The sequence below is a fragment of the Solea solea genome, chromosome 6 (assembly GCF_958295425.1).
Source record: "Solea solea chromosome 6, fSolSol10.1, whole genome shotgun sequence".
NCBI classification, from domain to species: Eukaryota; Metazoa; Chordata; class Actinopteri; order Pleuronectiformes; family Soleidae; genus Solea; species Solea solea.
The window spans coordinates 23,842,353-23,863,735 of NC_081139.1; the positions used below are offsets into that span (position 1 = coordinate 23,842,353).

Consider the following 21,383-nt stretch of genomic DNA (forward strand, 5'->3'; position numbering starts at 1 on the left):
CTTGTCATTTGTATTGCTGAATCCTCAGTATACTTGTAATTGCATATACATATGTAATTTCTATATGTATATATATTTTTTTTTTGAGGAGCTAACTTACCAATTTCTTCTTGAGGGTAAGCGTTTTCAGGTTTTCAGCACCTGAAATGGTACCTAATAATTTGTCATAAAAATAATAATTTGTCATAAAAATAAACAACATTAAGACAAGTTTTAGTATATAGTTAAAAAAAAACAGACTACTGTGGTTTATCTTTGCTAGTTTTGCACAGTAATTGAGCTATGTGATTCAAGCGGGTATGTTTTCAAAGCTCCTTTAAGGGGAAAAAGAGCAAGGAGTCAGTGCAATCACCAAGAGTGATGTAGATTAAAACACCGTATGAGGCAAATAAGTGTTCATTTCATCCTTAATGTCTCATCAATATGTGTTTGTTTGGGCCACAGAGCCAAATGCACTTCATAGTAGATTTATAAAAAGGTGGACAAATGAAGTAAAAAACCAGCAAGAGCAGTACCTGTGCCAGATTAAGGCCTTTGTAGATGTCGATTTAAACTCCAAAAGTCAGAGAAAAAATGCGTGTAATTTACAAGTAATACATCTTCCTTTATATGTGTGATTTGAATAATAGTATATGCAGTTTATAGCCTTTAGTCATGATGTCATTCTAAAGGTCTTTCAAAAGGGTAGAAATCACTACATCACAATGTGTGAAGATTTAAAAAGAAAAACACACGTCATAAACAAACATAACATCAAGTAATGGAAAAATGTGTGCGTCAGTGCGTCAGATTTAGTGCTGGACAAGAAAGAAATGCACTTGATTTCAACACAATAAACCACACATATCAGCGGCAGTGTTTTCAGTTGTCCACTTGACAGCAGTAAAAAAAAAGAGCCCGAGATAGCATTTCAGCAGCACGATGGAAGAGAAATAAGTGTCATATTTGGGGAAAACTATTGTTAGAGTTCTCTTGTCAGGACGGTTTCTAAGCAACGTGTGCATGTGGCTCTGTGAAAGGTCAGGTATAAGTTACTCCCAGGTCATAAATGTCACATTGTATTGGATATTCGTTTAGAGCGGAGAATTTACGACTGACCTCTTTGGACATTTCATCTTCTTGCCACACACACACACACACACTTGCCTTGCTGTCCCTTATTTTATCCTAAACATATATCTTTACAACTTATCAATTTACCCAAATAAGACAAGTTCCCATAATGTGACTGTGCAAACAGGTTAGGGCTGTACAAAATTATACTTAACAACACACATGCACACAACTGAGGTCATGTTTATCACAATAATCTTTCAGGATTTCATTTGGTGACTAAAGTAAAAAAAATGTGCACATATAGTTTCTGTTGTTTGATGATTACTGAAAGTGTCTTTGAAAATGCATAAATAAAATAGTTAGGGTTTTTGTTGCCGATACACCATATGACCACGAAAGCAAAGCTCGGCTCTAAAAGCATCGTCCATTTTTGTGTCACAAGTTAAAGACTTTGATTTTCTGTACAATGAGGCTGCTGAAATAAATAACGCAACAACAGAAAAATACATAAATATGTGCTTATTCGCTGAATATTGAATAAATGCTCTTCCTGCTGTTGCGAGCCATGCATGGCGGCACTTTTCTCCAAATGAGCGTGCATGTTTAGTAGTGGTACCACTGGAAATTAGGGCTCCTTCGAACATAACGGTGTAATTCGGCCACTGGGTATTTTTTGCTTTTCCATTCGAGATAGTACCTGGTGCTTTTTTGGTTCCTGCTCTGGTGAGGTTCCAAGCGAGCTGTGAGTGTCGTCACTGGAAGAGTCATGAAAGAGTCACGAGCGCTACGTCCGACACAGGAATCATTATTTCTTTTTTCCTTTTTTCCCTTTTCCCAATTTATTTAAAAAAAATACTTCACTCAGCAACTTTTATTTGTGTACCGGCGCTAATCATGAGATCTCTGTGTCGGTTATTTCTCAGCGTATCATTTCCAGGGGTGCACTACGTGACGTGATGCTCACCTGCTGTGTTTTGTCGTGAGAGTAGTGTCTAGAGTTTTTATCTTTATTGTTAAACAAGAACAACATCTATGGGAAATTAACTAATGTTTAGTTTTATTCACTGACTTTTTGCCACAGGTGTGTCCTGGTGGAGAGCATAAGAACAGGACACCAAATCAAATGGTGAAGTTTAAATCATTGTTGGAAATGTTTAGGGTAATCTAAACAAAGTCCAGTTTAATAAAAACTGAATATTTCAATAAATAGATGACAACCTCACTACCATCGTCTGTCATATTTTATTTCCTGAACATTTTCATAATTTACTTTTTAATGATTTGTTAACACGGACATACAAACCACAAAGGAAGAGTACTGGCACTTACTATTTCGGACTTCTCACACGGCTCTACAACATCCCACTACAATGGGTAAATATGTGGGAATAAAAACCCAAACCAAGCAGAGACTACCGTTCTGCTCATCACTGTGACATTTTGTCACCGACCTGCAACACAGTGAGCTGAGTGCCCTCATAAAAAAGAGAAGGAAAAAAAAAAAGCCAGATTCCTGACTAATATATGTGTTTCCAGGAACATAGAGGAGAGTGCTTGAAGGAGAGCGGATGTGAGGAAGGACAGTAAAAAAGCTTAGCCAGAGGACTTGATATAAAGGCTGAGTGAGACAAGCTGAAACTCAGACCGGTGGAGCTTTGCTCATCATAAAGCACACTTCCCCCAAGTAACTGACCAAGGCTGACACAACACGTGAGTAACACACTGTATGGTGGCTTCTTCAGCTTCTTCCTTTGTCTTACTCCCTCTTTTCCCCCCTTTTCGATGTCTTGCCTTCATTCTTTAACATTTGTGAAAAGAGCTGTTTTTGCCGCTGTAAGTAAGGCTTGTTGATCCGGCATCTTATCTCTCTTGGACAGTGGAGCAGTTTGTTTGTTATACTTCCATGTCTCCCCCCAACACTCCTCCAACCACCTCTTTCTTACCCTATCTCTTATCTAGATGTCAGCCTCTCCCTTGCATAACAACATGGCTTGGTCTGTGTGTGTGTCCTTCCAAACTCAGTTGTGGTTTCTGGCACTCACACACACGTGTGTGTACACACACACACACACACACACAGAGAGAGAGAGAGGTTTGTGCAGCTAGTCTTCTTAGGACAATGCATTGACTTCCATTCATTTAGACAAACAAAAACAAAGTGTTAACCCTAACCTGAACCATAACCACAATACCACCTTACCAGTTAAGGAGATTTCCTTACAAGGTCAGTGTTTATACCAAAAAAATACACACACACACACACATACACACCTAATCTTATCATGTAAAATACTGTGTGTTTCATCTATTTTGACTATCACCTCTCTGTGTCAGTGAAAGAAAAACTCATTTCTGTAAGCGGCCTGGTCTCAGTGCCACTCAGCCCGTCTCCGCTGTGCATGTGTGTGAATCCACTGCTGCCTGAGTACAGTATGTGTACGTGTGTTCATATGCGTATGTGTCCAGGACGGAGCAGAATGAGCATGCGCGGAGCAGTGGCTGGTTTTGTGGTGCTGGCGTGCCTGGTGGCACTGCTGGCCGAGAGGACAGAGGGACACATCACCTTCATCAGCCCAAAGGACATGATGATGTGGAAGGTAAGCCGCTTGAGTTGGATTGGGCAGTGTGCAGACGGAGATCTGAGGAGTTAATCAGCTTAATCGATAAGTCAATGGAGAGGAAAGTAATCAGCAGCTGTTCCTTGCTGATTCAATTAAATGAATGGTATTGTGTTTTGTGTAAAGATGGCAAACTATCATGAAATGAAACTTCACTTTTATGCATGTTATTTTAAACATATACACATACAGTACATCTTAAATAAAAGATTGGGATAATTATGGTAACTTGTTTGGGGACTCCCAAAAAAATCTCCTGTGATCCATCTGTGGGTCCCAACCCAGACTTTTGGAACCACTATGTTACATCACAGACTTTTCAAATTTTTCTGAACTTATACAAAATGCATAAATGAAATGAAAATGATTTACACTTGCAGCAGCATGTTGTGCAATATCTAACGCTACTGCATGGTGTATTTTTTTAGGAGCATCACATTTACACGGAACTCCGATTGCAATATTTTGATTAGATTTGAAAGATATACAAAGGTTATTTTGTCCTGAATACTCACAATAACTGTGATAAACCAACTATAGTGTAGGCTGGACACTGATTTTATTTATTATTAATTAATTTATTTTTTATTGTTGTATTATTTTTTAATGTAAATATTCTGAGGTGAGACCAAAGGAAAATGTTCTTTTCTATTCTTAAAAACAGCAAGAGCTGAGCAAAATTTGACAAGATTAGACAAAACAACATAAGGTGATGAAGATGCTTTTGCAAAAGAATATTTTGCATAGGCTGAAGGCCAAAAGATAAGAAAAATAATCTGCAAATATTTTAATAATTCCTTAACCAGAAATGTTTCATTTAAATTCTTTCCACACAGTAAATCAAAACACCGTAATGTTGAATATCAAAATAGGTAACTAATGACATGTAAACATAGGTCACTTAAAAAAATAATTTTGTCCAACAAGAAAGACAGAATGAGAAAATTCAACTAATCTTGTAGTATTTTAGAGTTTTAAAGCACAAGAGATAAGTTTAAGGTGCTGAGAAAGTGTCTCCATCTTGAGATACAATCACGTTTATTGATGAGAGATTATTGTTATTTTTGTGGAGCTTCATATTTGGAGGCTGTGTATTACAGTATATTATGCTCTATTTATTATGTCCAGCAGAAACAAGAGGGCAGAAAGGACATGGAGCCCCGGTCGGAGGATGGCCAGTTTGAAGAAGTCACCGTGCAACAGCTCCCTCAGGTGGAACATGATGGAAATTTAGTGAGTGAACTCCTGCACACGACTGCCTTCACATGGTCAAACAACCCACTGTCATAAATTCAAATGTCAAGTCCGATTGCTGCCCTCGTGTACTCGTATTTGTATTCCAAAAAGTCATTTGATAAATAATCTAAAGAACCAACACGATGAACAGCAAAGGATTGGCCACTAAATATGAAGTATTATTCATTTGTGGAAATAAAAGTATACATACTGATTTCTTTTTAATGCAAATAAAAAATAAAGGAATTGGACTTAGTCTTCCAATACTTTTGGCGGGGATTGTAAATGTTTGGCAATACTATCTAATGTTGAGTGCTGTTTTGGTACTCAAATTTAAGTACTTGAAAAAATTGGTAACCATTAACAAACCATTTGTTCTCTCTCTGTGCTGCGTGTTCAGGATAGAACAGTGGAGATTGCCGTCCGTCTTTCACCCAAACAGCTGGATCACGTGGCACCGGTGCTCGAGGGGCTCGTCCATCAAATTGTCGGGGAGAGTCAGAAAGGTAGAGCATTTTCTTTCTGTCCGTGTCCTTGCATCTTCTTTTCTTATCTATCGTGTCACTGGCTACTGTGATTTGATTAAAACCTCTTTGGTAAACATAATGTTCTCTCATTATCTCTCTCTCTCTCTCTCTCTCCCCCTGCAGCCAAATAGCGAGGCCAAAGACGTGAGACGGATATTATTGCTGTGTGTAAATTCTTCAGAAAGCACTCAATGCTCATTTATTTTATTGTAACTTAATGAATCAACTCAATAAAGGGAAGTTATAACCTCACCACTTTGAGCCTCTGTTGTAATGTTCGACCTCTGAGAATCATTTTCAGCTCATCACTCGACAAACATGAATAACTCTGTCAGTAGCCATGTTTAAATCTTGTCACAGAACAAATGTCCCACAGACAGGACATCAAACAACATTTAACAGCCCAGAACAGAGCTGTGACCACATATTAAACACCCAATATGTCAAATGTCTGCATTAAAATGTCTTGACAACGACTACTTACAGTTGCCAAAATGTTTCCAACACTTGAAATCTGTATTTTTATTCAACATGCCGCACTGTTTTCCGATTATCTGCTTTAATTCTAGGGTCAGCCATCTTTTTTAACAGTTTAATGTTTGGTCCAAAACATCTTCATCAGGCAAAACCTGATACTAAACTTAGTAGACTAGACTAATTTAGTAAATGTAAACACAAAAGTCCACTGCCTTCAGCTACCTTAAGCTAACAATAGTGGCCTGGTGATAATGAGGTCATTGTCTTTAATAAATGCTCTTAACAAATTTTATTTTCCCTTTCTGTTCTATTAATAATTGCCGCAGTTGCTGACCACTGTTCTAGGGCAAACCCTCTATGAAACAGTGAGGAAGGAAATATTTAACAAATCTTGTTAGAGTTTGTGTGTGTATCACAACAACTCTGCGCACTCTGCTGCTGAAGATCTCCCCGTAAAGAGCAAATGCACAGTGGGGAACAACAGGACAACAATTCCCATGATCCCACACTGCTTCCCAATATCATCAAATTAGGTGTTTTGATGTTGTTTTGATTGAGAGTGCACGAGCAAGCAGAAATTACATACTGTGTATTTAAGAGCTTTACATTTTTTAAGTCATTTCAGGCCTTTTAGGACGATTGCTCAATCAGACTTTATTATATAGCACTTTTCATACATGTATAAATCCTCATATATTAATATAATGAAAGAGATAAAGTATTGCCACTGCCAGACACCTTAAACACTCTCTCTTTTTCTGGTGAATACAACAACCCCCTAAAAATGCATCCGAAAAATCTGGATCATTTCCCAAACCCACATCACATTTGACCTGTTAGACAGACAGACAGACATACAGCCCATCGGATTAGAATATGTGCCTTGCTTTGCAGTTCTGATTTCAAAGGCAGCTCTCCACCCACACTTCAGATGTCCTTCAGTCTAGAACAAGAGTTTGCACTATCATGGATTCTCTCTTATCAGGCCTCCATGTGCCTGATAATTGTCTCAGAGCTTTGATGTCAGTCTCTCACAGACCTCAAAGTCCTTGACCGCGAGGGCAGTGTCCCTCGCTAAAGGGGCGGGCAGAACCAGCGAGCAGTCACTGTCGAAATACTTCCCAGTTATCCCCTCGGTTTCCTCTGCTACTGCACAGTATATGGGGCTGACTGCGCCTTCCTCTGCAGACTGCGAGGGGGACAAAGACGAAATGAGGCAGGAGGAAATGTGAGGGTACAGATAAAACAAACATCTCTTAAATATCTGCAGCTGGAAAAACAAGTTCATCACATCACAGATCAGCGTCAGGGCAGACGGCTACGTGCCGGGCCACCAGTTTGAACCCTGTGAGCAGTCAAGGGAAAGAAAGCTGTGGCACCGCCCATCTGCCAATGGCTTCCAGATATGGGACTGTGCATGAAGTTGGAATGGAAAGTGGTGGGTGTTCATTCTTGGTAACATGGGACACTGATCGCAATGACTGATCGTCTCTTCGTGCGTAGCAGGTTAAATGATGATGACAAAGTCATCATTTCTGATGCAAGAACAGTGTACAATGAAGTCAGCTGTAGCCTAACCATTAGTCTCAAACATGATATAGTTTCCAAATGACCTCAAAGCACCACCTTCTGGTGCAATCGTTATTAGTTTATCTGAGATTTTGAAAAGGTTACTCCAGGTTAGACTCATAATGTGTGGCTAAACTTTTGAACACATAAAAGAACATTGACTTTTGAACAGTTTATGTATTTTATAGAACATTAATGGCATCAATATCTGGGTTGTCATATGAAGTGCTATTGTCTAAATTGAGCAAATTTGTCATCAGGTCAACATGGTATCATGTTTTCCACATGCTGTACACATATAATGCAACAAACACATGTTTTATTATTTATTTACATTTTATCATGTTTTGTTATCAGTTTATTATTTGTGTAAAGAACAAATATGTGGTTGATTCCAAAATAATGATCTATGGTTTTAATCCACTTTTAAAATAAGAAAAGTAACCAAAATGTAATCAAATGTAATTAGTTATATTACTTTGAGAAAGTAATTGAAATAGTTACACTACTATTACATTTTCAACAGGGTAACTTTGTAACTAACTACATTTCTTTTTTCCTCCATCTGATGAGATAACACCGTTTCATAACAGGTAATAGAAAAAATAACTTGAAGTGGAACTATGCAGGATTTTTACCCTAGTAAAATTGCTTTGGATGGTTACAGTGTGTGAACCCTGAGAAATGATCTGGATTTCTGCATAAATTGGTCATAAAATGGGATCTGATCTTCATCTAAGTCACAACAATAGACAAACACAGTCTTCTTAAACTAAAACCTCACAAAGAATTATATGTGTTCATGTTTTAATTGAACACACAATTTAAAAATTCACAGTGCAGGGTGGAAAAAGACTTCCCCAAGAGCTAATTGGAGTCCAATCAATGAGATGAGGTTGGAGGTGTTGGTTAAAGCTGAACTGGCCTATAAAAACAATCACCAGCTTTGAGGTTGCTATTCTCAAGAAGAGAATAGCAACTCTGAGAAGACCGACCATGTTTACAATAGTTGTGCAACTCAGTTTTCACTGATTTCCTGTGCAGTGAGGTTGAATCTGGGCTCTAGTGTTTCCATAAATCAACAACAGCTTCCAAACTACACAGTTCCTGTGTTGTGCAACAGGCCTCTGTTATATGACTATTGCTCTTTAGACCTAAGACTTTGGACAAGTCTTACTCAGACTAACATACCTGGATAATGGGATTCATAGTCCGATTACTCCTGCATGTATACATTTATTTGGACTAGAGTCGGACTTGGCTTCGACGTCGAATAACTGCAGTACTGTTGGCGAAAAGGCATCGACTAGAGCTAAAACGGAGTAGACCCAATTTTGGACTAATTTGAATCATGATTAACACGTACAGCAGGTACGTAACATACAGAACCACAGCACGATCCATCTCACCGTTCATCTTGCCGTTTGTCGTTTTTATGTGACATAAAGGTCAAAAGGAAACACGTACACAGCCAATAAATCTATTTTCTCCTCCGCAAAAGGACTACAGCCTTAGCTTGATTAAACTGTGCATGTAATCTTTGGAAAAAAAACAAACAGATACACTACTGTTTTTGTTTTGTTTTTTAAAAATGCATAACTTCTGCTGCAGATATGCCTGGTCACCGGTGTTGAGTGTTTTAGAGTAAAACAAACTGAGAAGATGATTAAAAATGCTGCTGGGTCCGTTTTTGTTTGAAAACTCGGGGGCTTGGTGTTTTAGTATGGGTGAGTAAAAATGGAGGCCTTTGGAAACAATGATGCAGTTATTAGTCACTTTGTTACTGGTGTGCTGGCGTGATTCATTTATAGTCAGAACTCAGGGTTTCTGAGGTCATGGGGCATTCCTGAACATTGTTTTCACAGGAAGCAACCTCACCATCCTGGACATGGGCTTCCAAGATGGTTGCCAACATAAAAAACACTGCTATCTTTGCCATGAACAGCACTTCTGCAGTGAAGCTTGATCTGCCCTCTGATTGGCTAAAATGACATTACAGTTATGGTTATATCACAGGGGGCTTTTTGCATTTTCATGAGGACAATGATATTTCTGAGAACTCGCCATGTGTGGATAGATATTTCCGTTTAGTTTTTTAAGGAGCAAAACATGTGTGTTTGTCTGCTCTTATGTACCTTGCATACTGTGCCTAAGATCTCTACTACTATGTCCAAAGCAGCGTGTCAAAAACCTCTGAACCCATCTGGCAGCAAGATGAGACACAGGAGTGGCGGTGCAGTTGCGTGACAAAAGATACTTCTTCTTCAGTTTTTTTCAATTTTTAAATAGCACGTCTATTGCCTGCATATCCGATTGAGATAAATTAAAAAGCCTGTGTATTTTGGTCAATGTGTTCCACTTCTTTTGCTCTCCAGTAGGGATGAGCTGATAGGATATTTGGTATCCATATGAGTATGAAATCAAAATCAGTGGCTCAGATATCAAAAAGAAAAATAACGCTGAATCTGATACTGTCCAAACATCCTTTATATATCATGTTTCACAGTCTGTTTATTTCTTCTTTTGGGAGCAGAATATTTTTTTCACCGCTGGAGAAAGATGTCTTCAAATTGTAGGTGGTTAACGCATTGTTAACAGCTTTGTGGTTTTAAAGGTATCAGTATCAGTAAGGACATTATTACCAGGCTGTTATATCAGTATCAAGTCATCCCCACTCTCTATACCGGAACCAGATGATGCTCAAATATGAAACTAGAAACAGAAACCATAAGTGTAGTGGTTAAAACTCTTGCCTTTGCAGCAAGAAGACCCAGGTTTGTTTCTGCATGGAGTTTGCATGCTGTGTGTGGGGGTTTTTCTCCGGGTTCTCTGATTTGTTTTGGTTGTCTGGAACAATTACTAATGATTCCAACAACCTCTAAATTTAGCTTGAGTTATAAATGTGAAACATGTGGAAATACTTCAGCTAGTCTTCCAGAGTTCTCTAGCAAGTGAGTTGCACATTGAGCTTAGGCTCTACCAGCTATTATAAGGATTATTTTAGGATCGGGATCCTACTTAGAGTAACATTTGACAGAAACTTTAAGTTCAACCAACATGTCTCTTCAGTTGTGTAGTCTTGATTCAATCAGCTCAGAAAACCTTCTGAAATTAGGCAATTTCCTTCCAGGTGAAACCATGAAACTGTCTTATTTGCCTTAATTTCTTCATGTTTGGATAACTGTAACTGCCTGTTCACCAACAGAATCTTCATAAAATTACAGTTTGTCCAAAGAGGGACAGCCAGAGTTATCACAGAAACCACTAGAGGGGAATGCACCTATACCAGGGGTGGGTAATTATTTTCCCCATGGGGCCACATGAGACACATTTAATATTGTTGAGGCCCGGACCAATGGGCTGAATTAATTCCGCTCAATATCAATTTGTATCTCTTTATAAAAAAGCAGTAAATTGTATTTTCTTGGTGTAAATTGGGCAGCAAACAAAGTTATGGAAATGCAGATTTTAATTAATTATAACTCACTAATACTAACTAACTCTATTGAAAAATATTAAATTACTACACTATATAATGAATACTATTACACTATACTACTGTGTCACCTGTGGATGTGCAGACAGACGCAGGCTTTTCAAAATCAACGCAGTTGTATTGCATGCGCAGCATAAATACTTGTTCATCCGTGTTTATGACTGACATACCGCAGGCGGGACAGGGATGCCCAAAGGGCCGCATGTGGCCCGCGGGCCATAAAATGCCCAGGTCTGACCTATACATTAATGATATTTTAACCCCACACCTGAGGTCACCAGCTAGTCTTTCCTCAAGTTCAGGTCAGGTGTTAGGGCTCCCGTCTCTGAAATAACTAACCTGAGGAAAATCAAGTGGGATTTTACAGGACTGAATTTTACCATTTCAGAACCTTTTAAAACATGTATGATTTTTACCATGACTTCAATGTTTTTGTTTCTCATTTTATTTATTTATTGTTTTACTCAGGTCTGTTTTAATGTTCTGATCACTATGCCAGTTCTTATTGCTGTTGCGTTCCTTTAATACATGGTAACCGTTATTCATTATTATCAGCATTATTACTATGATTAGGACATGCATTTCAACCAACACACAGAGTCACTGATTTTAAAGACATTTAAAGTTCTTGTTCTCTATTGGAAAGTCCTGTACAATCAAGGTAGAAGTGGCTCCAATACTATGGAACTCGCTCCCTTTCGACTGTAAATTATTTCCAAAAGCAACTTAAAACCAAGAATACAAACAGACTTTCCTCTCACCTGAAGTGTTTTGGTTATTTTGTATTATATATTTGAGCAGCTAAATCCCTTACCTCACCCTTCCCTTCCAAGTGTGTTGGAGAACCTATAGAGCCTTAAGTTAGCATGAAAAAAGATGTACAGTACAATAATCTGTACATGCGGAGACATTCGTGACTTTGGGCCAAATAATAGCACTTTATTTTTGGAAAGCCTTATTAATAAGGGACAATCCTTATTAACCATAACCAATCTGTGAACCTGAGGTGATTATTCAACTTCTGTAAATCAAAAAACAATCTTCAACCTAATTGGACAGGGACAGTGCAATACATTGTACTCACCTTAAAAAAGAAGATTCCAATCAAATTGAAAATGCCACGAATTATAATGCTGTAGTTTCTCAACACTTCTGTCATGACGATACCAGGGTGGACAGAGTTTGCAGTGACACCTACAAACAAAGACACACAGATTAAAGCTTGAACATTTCACTTTTAGAGGTTTTTTAACATTAATATGAGTTCCCCGAGCCTGCCTATGACCTCCCAGTGGCTAGAAATGTAAAGTGGCTATGTGTAAAGTAAGCCCTGGGTATCCTGCTCCAGCTTTGAAGAAAAATGAAGAAAACAAATCGACATAGGCCCACTCGTGTTTTCCCCTTCACACCTGATTTATATCAATGGGTTTAGTAGCAGTTTTCTGCAGAGCTTGATGTAATTGTAATGAGATGGTTTGTAAGAACTTTCAAGATAAATGAAATACAACATTTGTAAACAAATAAATGATCATTTTATCATTTTATCTTTCTCTAGAAAGTGGAAGAAAGAAACTGTGACCAAGTTTTGAACACAGTGTTTCGCAGAGTATTTATTTTCATTACTTTGTCTCAAAAGGGGTAAAATTTGTTTCAGCTGCACCGATTTACTAACCCAAACTTTTTTTTTTTTCTTTGTGTTTTGGAAGTTGTTGGCATCTGTAATGCTACATTCCTGCCTCCTTCTGGATTTAATCATGAGCCCCTTGTAAAAACACAAAGTTCAGTTCACTAAATAATTGTTTTTCCTTTGTTTTCATAACTCTAAAATACACATTTGTTTGTGTATGCATGTGTGTACATTGAGTTTTGTGAGTGGAGCACAAAGACGCACAAGTAAACAAGTCACAGATGTGTGAACAAGGATTTTGGATGTTTTGATGTCATTACGTAATCAATGTCACAAATGAAATACTGGCATGATCACGCATAACAAGGGTACAGCGAGTACATTCACAATGGTTTATGTTTACCAGTTACATTATCATATAAAAGGCCTCACCAAACCCTCCAAAAAGTCACAGTCAGAGGAGAAGAAAAACAAGGTTTGCATTGCAGATGTGTTTGAAAAATGGAGCTGACAGACAGGAATTTGAAAACAGATGCCAGTGTGGATAAAAAAAAATTTCATGGAGAGATGAACAACAGCGATTCTGCTAAACTTAGCACTGTTGCTGAAACCCGGAAAATGTAAGCAGAACTATGCAGGTGTCCTGTCTCGCAAGAAACGCAAATTGCTTTACGGCACTACAAAGTGACTTTTACTTAACAGGTGACAATATCATTTAATATTCATGAATATAGCTTTCACTCTGCATTATTCCATGATTGGCTCAGTATGTTTGCAAAATTTAGAACAAGATTCCAATTTAATCAGGGGTACTTCTCTTTGTTTTTGTTATGTTGAGTTCCTTTAAAAAGGTCATTAGAAAAGTGCTATGCTTGAGCAGCACACGGAAACCTCATTTTTTTGCTGCAACATTAGACATTCATCATTTTTTTTTCTATATCAGCTTCTTAGACACATGAAACCAGTGTTTTGGCAGCACAGAAACACCATTTTTGGAAAGCAGGTCCAAGCATGGGAAAATCTCAAAACGCCACCCTTGCATAGCCCCACCTCTCTGTTGTGCTGGCATTCACAGTTGCTATCTTCATCATTGTCGTCTCTTCTTATGGTAACTTCTAATTTTTTGGCCTTCTACATTCTGTTTCTTTTTCATATATTTGAATATTTGAAACCAAGTGTGTAGCTTGCTTTATGTGCACGCTCAACGTCTCCTTCTCTGTTTCTGGTGTCATGTGCAGGCCTGGCATAGTTACTACAGCATTTCAAGTCGTTCTGGGGGGTTTCGTGTGGATGAATGCCGTGTTTATGGAAAATGTAAAATATTGTATAGGAAAAGCTCTGTTTCCGTGTGATTTACATTTACATGTGGCTCCTTTAAGTGTACTTTTAATCTAAATAGTTTCTCTTTAGCATCATTTAGCATCGGCAAACACCTCTTCCAGTGGAAAAACTACACTTACAATCACCATAATCTTAATTTTTAGCTCACCTGTGCCCTGCAGCCTGCGTGCGAGCTCGTTGGTACAGATAATATTGTGCAGCTTGGTGTGGTTGTAGACTGTATCCATGCTGTGCACAAGGTTGTCCCCCTTAAAATGGGAGAAGTCCACTTGTCCCTTGTGATGGTTGACTGAGCTGAGGGTGATGATGCGTGCCGGAGCCGAACGCTTCATCAGATCTGGAACAGGGTGTAGGGAAGTATGAAAAATGAGAGCGGTAAACTAAATGAATACATAATTAAATTACTAGATAGAGAGCACGCAGTTTTACCGAGCAGCAGGTTGGTGAGCAGGAATGGCCCCAGGTGGTTGGTGGCAAAGCTGATTTCAAAACCATCTTTGGTTATTTGCCTGGGGAAACCTGATTGTTAATAATTAAAAAAAAAAAAAGGAAATTAGATATACAGGTTACATATGCATATATTTGTACTTATTCAGGAGCAATGTGGGGTTAAATGTCTTGCCCATCGGCATGTAGACTAGCAGAACCGGGAATTTAACCCTCAACCTTCCTGTTGAAAGACGACTCGGATAATGACGAATTGGATGATCACGGCCATGTTGTTTAGCCGATGAAAGCTTACTGATTCCGCATTAACTCTGCATATGTCACCTGATATTGCAGCATTGTTGACAAGGATGTGGAGCGCCTTCTCCTCCTCCAGAATCCTACGGGCAAACTCCCTGACCGAGTCCATAGAGGACACGTCCACCAGACGGAGGTGGACATCGGCGTTTCCCGTTTTCTCCCTGATTTCTGTCAGTGCTGCTGTTCCTCGGGCCTCACTTCGACAGGCAAGGATGACACGTGCGCCGCGTCGTGCAAAGTCCATGGCAATGAACTTGCCAATCCCTAGCAGAGTGGAAGAGAGGATAACAATTATTTAAGGGGAGATTTTAAAACTGGTTTCCATGATTATATGCTGTGCATTTATTGTGCAATCCACAATATAGTTGCCAAACAGCTTAAATAAACATTTAATAAGCCAGAGCACATATTCATGTGAAGCAGAAGCTTACGATGCATTACAAGACGAACATCCTTTTTGGAGCTTCAACTAACAATTTGTTTTCATGATCGACTAATTATAACTAATTATTTTCTCGATTCATCGAGTAATTACTTGGTTGATAAAATGTCAAGAAATGTTGAAAATGTGTCTCTCCGACGCGCAAATGATGAGTTTCTGAAATGTCTTGTTCTTTCCACAAACAGTGGAAGTTTTATTCACTTCTTTGTTGTATGGAGCAAAGAAACCAGAAAATGTTCGCATTTAAGAAGCGGAAAAATCTGAAAACAATAATTGACGATTCATTTCGTAACTGATTATTCAAGTTATTGTTCTAATCCCTAATCCTTTTTCTGCTCTAATAATAACGGCTTGTTTGCTGCGTGTCTTTAGATTACTGGTAACAACCCTACAGTCTGGGGGGGGCCCGGACAAAGAAGCTTCTTAGGACCCTTCACCATCCCTCCCCACCCACATCACCTGTACACCCTAAGCTCTCATAAAACTTTACACTCTTACAAACATCAAGAGATGCTTGCGCTGCAAGGCACTAAATGATCAAATATTCTCAATATCACACACACTTGGCTTTACGGTTGTCATACTACAAATTACAAACCCGACCAGAAACAGGTGTGGCAGTACAAAAGAAGAAACAAAATAGTCAAATATTCTAATATTCTATTACTTCGAAAAGACTTTCCTGCATTGCATTTACACTTTCTTTCTGTAGTGCACTGTAATATTATGATTTGCTTTGAGGTTGTTTTGCTGTTTTTTTTTTTTGTTGTTCTTCATGTCCCAACCCTTGCTGCACAACACATTTCCCTTTGAACCTAACCTAACCTTTGAACTACTGTCTACACTAGCCCTTTACAGGTATTTCAACAGGTGAAAAATAATAGGATAATTCTAAAAACCCATCATTTCTTTGTCTAAAAACATCGGAAAATCATTTTAATCATACATGCAGGCCAAAGGCTGTTACCACTCACATTAAGTTATTATATTTGCACACTATAATGATTTAATATTGAGAAAAGCAGCTTTAGTCTACACGTGTGAACTAGTTTGAGAATGTTTTGTTTATATTTAAACAGCTTTGAGTTAATTTATTCCATTACATGTCTTGTAATGTGTATATAACTTGGAGTGCACCAATATTGACATTTAGCCCTTCTGCTGCTAGAGTAAAAGTTCACTTTATGAAAAAATGTTCCAAATTCCCTAATATATCTTAACATGACACATCTTTAAGTTCAAATTTGATCTATAACTTGCTTACCTTACTTTATTTTGTCGACTCAATGTGTGTAACCCTTAACATAAAAACGAGCATAGTAAAGACACATATGAAGGAAAACAAACAAACAAAAACAACTCAACCTGTGGTAAACGCCATACGATCATTTAACTCTTATATGAAAAGAAAATCAGTCATATCAAACATCATCAGACAGCCACAGAAAAATCCATACTCTTCTTCTGTCCAGATTAACCTTGAAAATAATGCATGACTGAAATCTCACAAGGTAAAAATTATACAGATGATTCCAAGAGAACAAAAGGTTAATTTGAACTGGCAGAACAATCTCTCCTCTTGCTTGTCAATGATTAATCACTTTGGCTTTTACTCTGCATATTTACTTATTTTAAATCTACAAAAATTGTACACATATCGTAAAATATCAATTAGGGTGCATCATATTATAATAACTTCAAGCACCACAGAATGTCCTTGTGAATGACGATTATCTATGTAGAATATGTCTGTAACTCGACACATTAAACAACAACGGTGGTAAACTAAAGTTTATTTAACAGAAAACATTTCGCTGTGAAATCAAATGTTCCACTTGGCCCACAAAACATTTGAAAAACTCCAAACTATTCAAAGAAAGTGTGAACCGACCTGTATTTGCTCCTGTCACTATAGCCGTCTTTCCTTTCAGCTGCACGTTGCAGGTTCGTGGATCCCAGCGCCCTCTCCGCTGCAGGCGCACGACGAGCGCGAGCAGCGCCGTGGAAACTGCCCACAGGGGGTGACAGAAAACATCGAGCCAACTCATTTCGCTATCAGACATGGCCGTCTGCCACAGTGGACCCGCAGACACTGTTGGAGCGTCTTTTATGGCAAGTGAGTAGGTGTGACCAAACTATAATGAGCGCCTCTGCGCAAACTGAGAGCGGCGGGAGGAGGAGGAGCTTAATTATTAATTAACACCACGATTTTATTTGCACTTCTCAGGAGATGCCAGTTCTCACTTTAGGTTATCTATCCAATTTATTATCATAGCACACTGCAAACACTCAAAATCTTGCTAAGTATATTTTTTCTAATTTCAAGTCAAAATATCTCATCACACTTAAGGAGCTTGTTTTTAGACAGTGAATATTGAATATGTTGTTAAGTGGAACAGTCTTAACTTTAGATTTTTAGATTCTTTAGAGTCTTAGATTTAACTTTAATTGAGAACAAATCTGTTTTTATTCAAAACAACATGCCCAACTCACAATGACAGTACAGGGGCTATTTGTGTTCCATGTGATATGTAAAAAAGACAGAGGCAAAAGCTGGAATTATGTTTCCTTCTCTGTTCTGTTGCACTCTGGACATACTGCACCACATTATTCCAAAAGTAATAGTAAAAAAGTAAAAATAATGAGTGTTTGTCAGCGCTAGATAAGCTTAATTAATGTATTGATCTATACACATCTTATTTTACAGACTGAAGAGAATTTCTTTGTTTCTTTGTAAACGATTTGCAAAAGATGAATCTACACAAATATCACACAGTAATCACTTTAAATATGCTTTTCGAATGGAAATGATAATAACGATGTAAGAATTCCATCTGATATCACAAATAATATCAATTGCAATTCCTGTCAAAATAATCACAACTAGATATTTATTCAAAATTGTTCAGCCCTATAGTGCTTAAAAATTTTAAAAATTCTGTCTAAATACCCACACTCACACTTTATAACCTGACTGGCGGCTGTGCCACATGCTGTGTTTAAAAGAAGGTGAGGTCGTGGGCCATGTTTTTATTATGTATTATAACTCGCATGTGGCCCGCGGGCCACCAGTTTGACACCCCTGCTTTAGGCTATATATCTATGTTTGTAAGTGCCTTGTGGGTGGGTGGGGTGGTGTGTTTGCTGTTCTTCACTGTTCTGCACCCTTTGGTGTTTTTGACTTTTTCATTTGTTCATGCATATTGTTGAAAATTTGCCAGGTGTATTTTTGAGTGTTTTTTTTAAAAAAAACATTGTCCATTGTAAAAAACTTGAACTAAAATCCTAGCACTATTACACCATTCAAAGTCACTAGTTGAATCAATGAATCTTCTCATTTCTTCACATCATTTGACGCATGAGGATTTAATTGTATGCTCTGACTGATTTCCATCACGATGACGTCATTTTTGCCATAATGGCACATGGAGAAAAAAACAGCTTTTTCTAATCAAGGGCACTCCCACTCGTACTGGTTCATCTTTGAAGTTTTGTGAGCTGGAATATTAAAGGAGACATATTATACCCTATTTCTCCAAGTTAAAATAGTTCCCTGGTGTCCTAATGAACATGTCTGTGACATGCTTTGGTCAAAATACCATAAGGATGAAGCACCATAGCAGTTCAATAACCCTGCCAAAACCGCCCCTTTCAGAACGCTCGGTTTTGTGCCTGGTCCCTTTATATGCAAATGAGACACAGGCAAATACACACACCCACTTCTTTGTCCTTTTTACTGCGCTCACTCAGCTCCTGTTCCCTCCGCTCCATTCCTCTCTCCCTCCCTCCACTAGTTCTCTGACAATATCAACATGGCAGCGTGCGTGGAAAACAGCGAGAGTGCCGTCACTGGAAGAGACGTCCGACACAAGGATCAAGCCGAACACTGCCGAACTGTAAATCCGTTAAAAACACTTAGGGACAGCACCGCTGATCGCCACCGCTGATCGCCAGCGTGTTTTATCGCCTATACTTACACTAAGGGGGACCACGAAAAAAGGACTGAGTATTCTTTTTCCACACTTTGGCGACAGGTGGGGCCTCCAGAGTCCCAAATATAAGTATTAAAATGATTAAAAAGTTGATTTTGCATAATATGTCCCCTTTAAAGGTATGGGGAGCCCCATTAAGCGATCTCAGGTATTTGCCCATCTAAAAAGACTTAATGTGGATATAGTGTTTCTACAAGAAACCCACATGCGTATTAAAGATCAGGTTAGGCTTAAATGTCCGTGGGTCTCTGAGATATTTCGTTCAAACTTCAATTCTAAGGCCAAGGGGGTTGCGATTTTAATTGGTAAGTCAATTCCATTTTCACCTTTTAAATGTATATCTGATTCTAATGGCAGATACTTAATACTCTCAGGCAAATTTGTTTCAGGTCCAGGTATTATTGGTCAATATTTATGCTCCAAATTTCGATGACCTTCACTTTATGCATAAGATATTTGAAAATCTGCCTCCTTTACACAATTCTCCAGAAACCAGTCAGATATGGTGTAGGATAGCACTTCCTCTCTCCCTACTCTCTCTAAGGGTAATATAGTCCATGATCATTGCTATTGATTCTTGGTTGGAATTTGGCTAAGCTCAGTGTTAATTTGGGGTGCACAACAATATTAATCAACATGGTAATATCCTGTGATGTGATGTTGTATTTTGTGTGTGTTGTTTGCACAATTCAGTGCAGATTCTGCCAAGTTTATTTTAACTTTCCAGTTAATATTAATATTTAAACTAATTGTCAATTCAGCAGATGGGGTCACTAATTTGGGCACATCTACTGTGAAAGAGTAAATTGACTAAGCAGTTAGGTTGGGATAAAAGTGAACATGGCGGTATCGGTTATTGTCCAGTAAAATATTGTAAAACACATTGGATATCGGCAAAACGTCCAGTATGGTGATGATGGTTAATGGTGTATTAAGGGACTAGGAGCCTTTAATTTGAATGTTACAATATTAAGCATTTGTTTTAAGAATGAATGTCACTTGTGGATCACTTTTGCTGTGCCTCATGTGTCAGCTTTTTGCTGTTTAAATAAAAAAAAGTTGTTTAAATGCATTCATTCATTCATTTTTTTTCTGTCTTACAAGAAGTAGTGAATGTCTTCAATCTAGAACAGTTTTAATTTTGTACAGCTTACAATAAGGCAAAACACTAAATTATGGCTTATTATGGCAAAAGAGCACTGAGCAAAGTGCAAAATAACCAGTTTTCTTTCTCTTTTTTTTTTAAACCAACAGTCAAGCTATGAACAAATGCTGGGGGGGATAGGGAAGGGTCAACATTGTGACGTCTGTTGATCATAAGCATTGGATATTGTTTTTGTTGTTGTTGTAACACTGATGACTCTACAATTTCTTTTACAGCAACTTCAATCTTTCTAATCTAATTTCAAGTCATTGGTGGACTTAAATCTAGAACAGTGTCACAATTATAGAACAAAAAATTAGTCAAATAAAGATGCTACCTTTGATTATTTTATTTTTTACCATCACAAGCTTATTATGAGACAGAAAACAACACAATACTTGTAAAATATAGCTAAAAATGAGTTTTCCCAGCTAATTTCAAGATCACTCTTATCTTGTAAGGCTTAAATATAATGTCTTATTTCAAGAAATCTTACCAAGAAAATTTTCACTTGTTCCATTGGCAGATTGTTTTGCTTATTACAGGCAAAAAGTATCTTGTATTAATTAGTTTTGCTTATTTTCAGAGGGGCACATATAGAAAATTAAGAAGTCCTTCACTTGCATGCCCCCACACTTAAACTACATGCAAGTACTGAGAGTAAGTACCAAGAGCATACTCTGCTGGACAAAGTAGGTAATGACACCACTTCCAACAGTCACAGACTTTCATTTTGGCATCCAGACTCTATTGCACATGATTTTAATCTCAGTACCACTGTGAGTTGACAGAATTGGCTTGATTAGAACTTGAAATAAACTTTAAAAGACATACAGTATAATTTAAAGAGTCCGGTGATATTCTGGCCCGATGTGGCCCCTGTATACTGTTCAACTAGCTCTTACCCTTTGTGTGCGGCGGTCAAGTCAAGCAACCTACTGTGTATATAAAGGGAGAGCATACAAAGCAGCTCACTTGTGACTGCTTTCATCTTCACACCACCACTCCCTCATGCTGACTGCAGCATCCACACTCACCTTGTCCATAAAGCCCAGGATAGAGGATAATTGACCAGATTTTGGTTCCGATCTGGGCCTTCAGACATCATGGG

At 38.2% G+C, this 21,383-nt stretch overlaps 2 protein-coding genes across 3 annotated transcripts; one reads left to right on the top strand and one right to left on the bottom strand.

The window, feature by feature from the left end:
* Nucleotides 1-2,619: 2,619 nt before the first annotated feature.
* On the top strand, nucleotides 2,620-5,689 carry mlnl (motilin-like). Of its 2 annotated transcripts, none has more exons than XM_058632821.1 (5): nucleotides 2,620-2,766; nucleotides 3,523-3,653; nucleotides 4,803-4,907; nucleotides 5,311-5,416; nucleotides 5,561-5,689. In XM_058632821.1, the coding sequence occupies exons 2-5, from the start codon at nucleotides 3,534-3,536 to the stop codon at nucleotides 5,566-5,568; spliced, it is 339 nt and encodes a 112-aa protein (XP_058488804.1). In that variant the 5' UTR covers nucleotides 2,620-2,766; nucleotides 3,523-3,533; the 3' UTR covers nucleotides 5,569-5,689. The 2 variants fall into 2 exon arrangements, with proteins under 2 accessions (XP_058488804.1, XP_058488805.1); XM_058632822.1 differs by having other exon boundaries at nucleotides 4,806-4,907.
* An 853-nt stretch (nucleotides 5,690-6,542) lies between these two features.
* On the bottom strand, nucleotides 6,543-17,233 carry zgc:64106 (uncharacterized protein LOC393348 homolog). The gene is made up of 6 exons (XM_058632820.1): nucleotides 17,028-17,233; nucleotides 14,719-14,958; nucleotides 14,377-14,466; nucleotides 14,096-14,284; nucleotides 12,064-12,173; nucleotides 6,543-7,103 (listed from the first exon to the last, which is right to left on the bottom strand). The coding sequence occupies exons 1-6, from the start codon at nucleotides 17,197-17,199 to the stop codon at nucleotides 6,924-6,926; spliced, it is 981 nt and encodes a 326-aa protein (XP_058488803.1). The 5' UTR covers nucleotides 17,200-17,233; the 3' UTR covers nucleotides 6,543-6,923.
* Between the last annotated feature and the right edge of the window lie 4,150 nt (nucleotides 17,234-21,383).

What these genes read in the sequence shown, in the direction of transcription:
- zgc:64106 (XM_058632820.1), bottom strand. Translation starts at nt 17,199, where the DNA reads ATGTCTGATAGCGAAATGAGTTGGCTCGATGTTTTCTGTCACCCCCTG. An exon ending in AGTGACAGGAGCAAATACAG is followed by an intron (nt 14,959 to 17,027) that starts GTCGGTTCACAC and finishes CCACTCTGCTAG; the next exon opens with GGATTGGCAAGTTCATTGCC. An exon ending in TTGGAATCTTCTTTTTTAAG is followed by an intron (nt 7,104 to 12,063) that starts GTGAGTACAATG and finishes TCCCCCTCGCAG; the next exon opens with TCTGCAGAGGAAGGCGCAGT.
- mlnl (XM_058632821.1), top strand. Translation starts at nt 3,534, where the DNA reads ATGAGCATGCGCGGAGCAGTGGCTGGTTTTGTGGTGCTGGCGTGCCTG. An exon ending in AGGACATGATGATGTGGAAG is followed by an intron (nt 3,654 to 4,802) that starts GTAAGCCGCTTG and finishes TATTATGTCCAG; the next exon opens with CAGAAACAAGAGGGCAGAAA. An exon ending in TGGAACATGATGGAAATTTA is followed by an intron (nt 4,908 to 5,310) that starts GTGAGTGAACTC and finishes CTGCGTGTTCAG; the next exon opens with GATAGAACAGTGGAGATTGC.